The following is a 6,741-nucleotide window of genomic DNA, read 5'->3' as shown; positions in this document are numbered from 1 at the left end:
GTTGTCCCAATTTTTTTTTTTTTTTTTTTTTTTGCTATAGGGTACGTGTGATTGCCAGAGAGACAGAGAGATAGAAAATGAAACATCACCTTCAGGGGGAATGACCACACCACAGTCTTCTCCATTTTCCTCTTGGAATCTTGGGCATGCACGCACATGCACTTGTGAGTTTTAATTCACCAGGCCTGGGACTCGAACTGTGGTCGACTACTTGGGAGTCTAGTGGCATAGCCATTATGCCATCTACTGGTCTCACTTTTAAAAATTTTTTTGTTTAAATAATTGTGAAAGTGGGCTGGCAAGGTGGTGTGGTGGTTAAGGGTGCTGGACTCCCATATGGCTGATCAAGGTTTGAATCCTGCACCAGTGGCTTGGTTTCTCACTTTCCCTCTTTCTCTCACTCTGTCCCTCTCTAGTCAAATTAAAATAAAGTTAAATAAAATAATTCTTTAAAAAAAAAATCGTGGAAGGCTCTGTGTACTCACCAGAGAGAAACAGGGAGGAAGGGAGAAAGCACCCCCAATGGAGCATGGTCATCCCACATTCCTTTTTCCGTTCAGGATTTGGAGCCACATAAATGTGTACCTGCCATGTTTTCAAGTCACTGGGGCCAGGATTCAAACCACATGGTCGGCCATGTGGGATTCAATTCCCTTAGCCATTAGGTGGCAAGGCCAGCCTAACTTTATAACTTTTATTTTTAAGTAGAAAAATGGAGCCAGCAGATGGCGTGGAGGTTAAGATGACTAGATCCCACATGGCCAACTGCTGTTCAGGTCCTGGACCCAGCAGCTTGAAAAACACAACAGGGATGTGTATGTGCACCCAAAATCCCAAGAGGAGAATGGAGGAGAAGGGATTATACTGTGTTTTTCTTTCTTTTTCTGTTTCTCTCTCCAGTGAGTACACATACCTTATAACAAAAAGGATAACATTGTGTATATATATATGTGTGCAACATGGTACTTTGAAATTCAGTATAGGGGGACCAAAAGATGGCATAATGGTTACATTGCTGAATTCCCACATAGGCGACTGTGATTTGAGTCCCAGACCTGGTGGCTTAAAATTCACAGCAGGCGCCTGTGCATGTGCACCCAAATCCTGAGAGGAGAGTGGAGAAGACACTGCGGCATGGCCATCACCCCAGGAGTGTGACTTCTCACTTTCTATCTCTGTCTTTCCAGCGAGTGCATGCACCCTATCTCTCTCTTAAAATAAAAAAAAAAAACAGTTCAGTAGGGGTATATTGTGGAATGGTTAAATCTAATTAATAAATATATCACCTCTCTTAGGTATCACATTCATGGAGAGAACACTTAACATTCATTTCTCTTGCAGCATTTTTCAAGAACATAATCTACGTTACCTAGTTGTTCAATAGATCTCTTGAATCTGTTTCTCAGATTTAACTGTAATTCTGTATCCCTTGACCAACATCTCTCCATTATCCCCTTCCCAATCACCCCAGCCCCTGATAACCACCTTTTTTAGATTCCACATGTGAATGAGATCATGCAGTATATGTCTTTCTATGCCTGGCTTATTTTACTTAATGTCCTTAAGGTTCATCCATGTTGTCACAAATGACAGGATTTCTTTTTTTTTTTTTTAAGAGGTTTTTGCCTGAGGGCACATGCACTCACTGGAGAGAGAGAAAGAGACAGTGAGAAGGAAAGTGAGAAATCACTCCCCAGAGGGGATGACCAAGCCACAATACCTCCTCCGTTCTCTTAAGATCGTGGGTATGCATGTACTCATGTGCATGTACACACGCCCAGTGTGATTTTCAAGCCACCAGGTCTGGGACTCAAACTGTTAGCTGTGTGAAAGTCCAGCAACATAACCACTATACCACCTGCTGATGCCAGGATTTTCTTTTTCATGGCTAGATAGTATTCCATTGTGTGTATACCACATTTTCTTTATTTGTAGGAGTGTAGCTGATTGGCTTCATTTTGTGAGCACTAATTGTATGTTTTTTAAAAGAATAATTTATTTTTGTAATTAATTCCATTTGTTATTATTTTTTAATTTGACCCGAGAGAAACAGAGAAAGAGAAAGCGAGAAAACAAGTTGCCAGGTCCAGGACTAGAACCGCTATCAGCCATATGGGAATCTAGCTCATTTAACCACCATGTCACCTGCCAGTCCCGCATCATTTTTTTTGGAGAGGTTCTTGCTACAGGGGTCATGGCTATGGTGCAATCTCTTCTTTTCCACTCTTCTTTCGGGATCTTGGGCATGCATGCACATGCACCCTGTGTGAGTTTAGGCCACCAGGTCTGGGACTCGAACCATGGTTGACTACATGAGAGTCCAGCGACGTAGCCGTTACACCAACTGCTGGTCCCGCCCCCTCACCAACTCAACTAGCCATTGTTAAAAAAAGACTTTTGAGGGGCCAGCAGGTGGTGTGGTGATTGAGGCACTGGACTCCCACATGGCTGACTGCATTGTTAAAGTCTCAGACGCTGAGGCTGAGTGTTAAATAAAATAATTCTTTAAATTATTTTATTTAACACTCATGCCTTGTGTGTGTGTGCGCATGTGTGCCCAAAATCTAGAGAGGGGAACAGAAGAGAAGACATTGCAACATGGCCATGCCCCTTGGGGTGGGGGGAGGTGATTTCTCATTTTTTTCTGCTCTCCAGTGGGTGCACTCACCCAATAGCAAAAATCTCTCAAAAATTAAAAAAAAAGAAAAAGATTGTTAATTATGGGGACCTTAGGAACTAACAGGTTTCCAACATGTAGCTACTTTAACTTTTTTTTTTTTTTTGACTCTGGCTTGCTTTAGGGTAGTGGCTGAGTAACAGTGTGGGGTGTGGAATTGAATGGGCAAGTGCTTTTCCGTGCACAACCTTTTCCCATGAGGAGACACTGAGCCTTAGTACTCAAAGCAACAACTTCCTATCGCAAAGTAACTAAAAGGGAGGATTTTGAATGTTTGGAACAGAAGTCATAAAAATGATCGAGATGATGGGTGTGCTAATTGTCCTGCATGGATCATTACATATTGTATTCTTGTGTGGTAAAATCATACCACTACAATTATGTACAACGATTATATGTTAATTTTAAAAGAAAAAAAGTAACAACCGATTCTGATCAGATAGCATTCCCTCCACTACCACACAGTCCCAGGGTGGCCATGAGGTTCCAGCACAAAGAATTCACCTGTGAGACTCAATTCCTCTTCACGCTCCAAATGCACATGGTTAGGTACTCCAAAAACGTAGTGTATTGCCCGTTTTGTTTTTGCACCTAAAATTTTACTGTAGAATCGACAGCTCTAGCGATAAAGCTGTTTAGCAAACTACTTTGCGCACTTCCGGATGTAACGGATTTCCTTGACTATACAACAAAGACACCGAATCTGGGAACCGAAGCTATCAGGGACCTGGGAAGAACCTTGGCTGTGAAACATCGGGGCCACCACCATCAGGATGGGGGAAGGCTCTACAAGCACCGCTTCTGTCAGCAGGTGGTTAGCCCCACGTAGCCAACTTCCCCGAATCCCAGACCCAACAGCCTGAAAGCTCGACAGGCACGGGTGTGCACAAAATCCCGAGAGGAGAAGCGATTGTGGTGTGGTTTCCTCACTTAATGTTTCTCTCTCTGATAAGCACACACACCTTACAGCAAAAAAGAAAAAAAAAAGAAAAAGAAAAACAATAAGCGAGGCGGGACCGGCATCCTTGTGTCTACCGGGCTGTGGATTGGCCGAGCTCGGCAGGCACCGCCCGGCTCTGGCAACAGCACGCTAGGGCGGGGCCGCTGTGGGAGGTGGGGCGAGAGGGCGGAGCCGGACAACCTCCCGCCCACTAGGCAGGGCTCGAGGCTGGGCTTTGAGCTGGAGCCGGGATGCTGACGCTGGGCCGGTCCTCGGGACTTGGGTTGTAGCCGAGAGATGGCGAACGTGCGGGTGGCCGTGAGGGTCCGACCCCTCAGCAAGAGGTGAGGCTGGGCGGGAGGGGGCGCCTGAGGCGTCAAACGAGCTGAGAGGAGCACGAGGGCCCCGCCTTCCTCCTCACGAGTTCCTGGCGCCGAGAAACCAGACACAAAGTGAGCCGGGGGCTCGGGGTCCGGAAGCCGTCAAGGCTTGGCGGGGAAGACAGGGCCTCGGCTGGAGCTTTCGCGTCCTGCCGGCGGTCGGGGGCGCTGGGTAGCGGTCCTCGGATGGCCCAGGGGAGGGCTGCGCTGTGTGCGTGTCCCTGGCGTCCTGCCATCAGGAGTTTTTCTAATTTATTTTTTTCATTTTTGTCTTTTAAAAGAATCGCTTTAACTATTTATTTATTTATTTATTTAAATTTGACCAGAGAGGGAAAGCGAGAAAGCAAGCCGCTAGGGCCGGGACTCAAACGGCAGTCGCCCTTGTGGGAGTCCAGCGCCCTTGACCACCACAACACCGGCCGGCCCCTGCCAGCCGCAGTTTTGAGGGACCGCGCAAGTCTTCGTGCACCTGCGCCGCCCATCTCACTGGGCTGGTTGAGGAGGGTTCGGAGAGAGCTGGGCAGTCTGCCTTCTCTTCTGGGTGGCTGTGGGCGGTGAGGACCGAGGCAGAGTGGTGTGTCCCGGGTGCACGTGGGTTTCTCTGCAAAGATAAGGAGAAAGGCAGATTGTGAGGGGCTTGAGAAGGAAACTGAGGTCCGGAGAGAGCGTGGTTTCATCTTGTTCCCCACCCGACTTGATCCAGGGCAGAACTGTGAAGTAGGGGAGTTACTCTAACCCTCCTCGGTACTGGTCCTCGCGGTGCGCCATCCTCTCTGTCTTGAGGCATCCAGTGTCCAGACACATCATTTCTTCTCTTTTTTCACTCTTTTCTTACTAATACTTTTGGAAAGTCAGAGGAAGCTTTGCAAAGGTTGGTGCTTGAACTGTTTCTTAAAAGATTAGAGTTTGCTAACAGGTGGAAATAACGTAAAGAGCCCTGTATGTGGTAAAAGCACCGAGAGCAAAGGATTTAGGCTGTTAGGGAATGGAAATAAATTTGGGTTAGGGTTGAGGGGTGGGACTGGTTTAGAGGGAAATGAATGATAGAAGATAAAGAATGTGGTTTAGGACCTGAAGGCATGTAAATTATTTAGGAAGTTAAAAAAAAAAAAATCCCAGGACAGGGAGACAGCAGGTGCTGTGGGGAGTAAGGTGGCTGGATCCCACATGACCCACTATATGGGTTGGAGTTCCAGACTTAGTGGTTTGAAAACCACTCTGGGTGCATGTGCATGGGTGCCCAAAATCCTGGGAGGAGGAGAGGTTATGGCCATCCCCCCCCAAAAAAATTTTTTTCTCACTTTTTCTGCTAGCTTGCTATCTCTCTGGTGAGCACATACACCCTATAGCAAAAACTTTAAAAAAAAAAGAAAAGCTTGACTTATTTTAAGTGTCCCGTAGACTGTTAGCTATGATTTTTTCTTTCTTTTCCTTTTTTAAAATTATTATTTATTTAATTCAATTTTATTATTATTATTAGTTTGACCAGAGAGAGAAAGGGAAAGCCAGAAAGCAAGCTACTGGGTCCGGGACTCAAAGTGGGGTTGACCATGTGGGAATCTAGCACCTTTAATCACCACTCCACCTGTCTCCCCCTCTTTCTTTTCTTTTTTAGCCTATTTATTTATGGTAGAGAGTGAGAGACAGATATGGTAGAGAGTGAGAGACAGAGAAACACACACATCCTTATGGTCGAGAGTGAGAGACAGAGAAACACACACACCCTTGTGTGATCCCCTTTCTTTAGTGCTCCAGCTCCTCAGGATCCAGGACATATGCCCCTGGCTTGTTTTCAAGCAACTCTTGAGACTGGCTCCAAACTGTGGCTGGCCTCATGGCTTCCAGTACTACAGTTTTCTTTGCTACCAGCTGCTGCCTCCAGACTGGACCAGCTATGATTTTTAACAACTATTTTTAATTTTCAGATCCCTGTACTTAGTTGTCTTTTTAAAAAATTATTTACTTAATTTTATTTGTTTATTATCTTTCTTCAGTTTGACCAGAGCGAGACAGAGAGAGAGAGGTGTGAAAAGGAGAGTGAGAAAGCAAGCTGCCAGGTCCAGGACTCGAACCATGGTTGACCAGGTGGGAGTCCAGCACCTTAACCACCACGCCATCTGCTGGCCCCAGTTGTCTTTTTCTTTTTTTTTTAAGCTTTACAAAGGAATAGATATCAAGTAGTAAAGAGTTGGTTATGTTCTTCTCTAGAACAGTGATTCTCAAACTATAATAATACAGTAAAATCCATTTGGGAGCTTGTTATAATATAGCTTGTTGTCATTCCTGGGCTCCTTCCGCACTCCTCATAATTCTGATACTGGCACCCTGTGGACTTACCCTTGTTGGAAATCTTTTTTGTTGTTTATTTTTTAAAGATCTCTGCCATAGGGCACATTTTGCTTGCCAAAGAGAGAGGGAAAGTGAGAAATTACACCCCTGCCGGGAGGATGGCCATGCTTTAATCTAGGGTCTGGGACTCAGACTACATAACTGCCATGCCACTGCTGGCACTATCCCTCCCCAATGAATTGTTGAGTCAGAGAAGCAAGCTGTATTAGCAGCCACTGTGCCTTGTTTGAGGCTCCTCAATAGACTTTTAAAAAATTTTATTCATTTGTTTAACTTTATTAATTATTAATTTAATCAGAGAGAGACAGAAATAGAAAGTGAGAAAGCAAGCCACAGTTCTGGGACTCAAACTGCAGTTGGTCATGTGGGAGCCCAGCACCAGCCCTCCTCTGCAA

At 45.4% G+C, this 6,741-nt stretch overlaps 1 protein-coding gene across 1 annotated transcript in view; it reads left to right on the top strand.

Moving 5' to 3' along the window:
• Positions 1-3,830: 3,830 nt before the first annotated feature.
• The window catches only part of STARD9 (StAR related lipid transfer domain containing 9), a 119,158-nt gene continuing 116,247 nt past the window's right edge, over positions 3,831-6,741 (top strand). The window contains exon 1 of the mRNA XM_027775789.1: positions 3,831-3,961. Coding sequence (XP_027631590.1) covers positions 3,915-3,961 — 47 coding nt within the window. The 5' untranslated portion in view covers positions 3,831-3,914. The remainder of the gene's footprint in view (positions 3,962-6,741) is intronic.

The sequence above is a fragment of the Tupaia chinensis genome, unplaced genomic scaffold (genome assembly GCF_000334495.1).
Source record: "Tupaia chinensis unplaced genomic scaffold, TupChi_1.0 Scaffold000605_1, whole genome shotgun sequence".
NCBI lineage: Eukaryota > Metazoa > Chordata > Mammalia > Scandentia > Tupaiidae > Tupaia > Tupaia belangeri.
The sequence above is the reverse complement of the archived record's forward strand: the minus strand, read 5'-3'. Positions and strand labels throughout refer to the sequence as shown.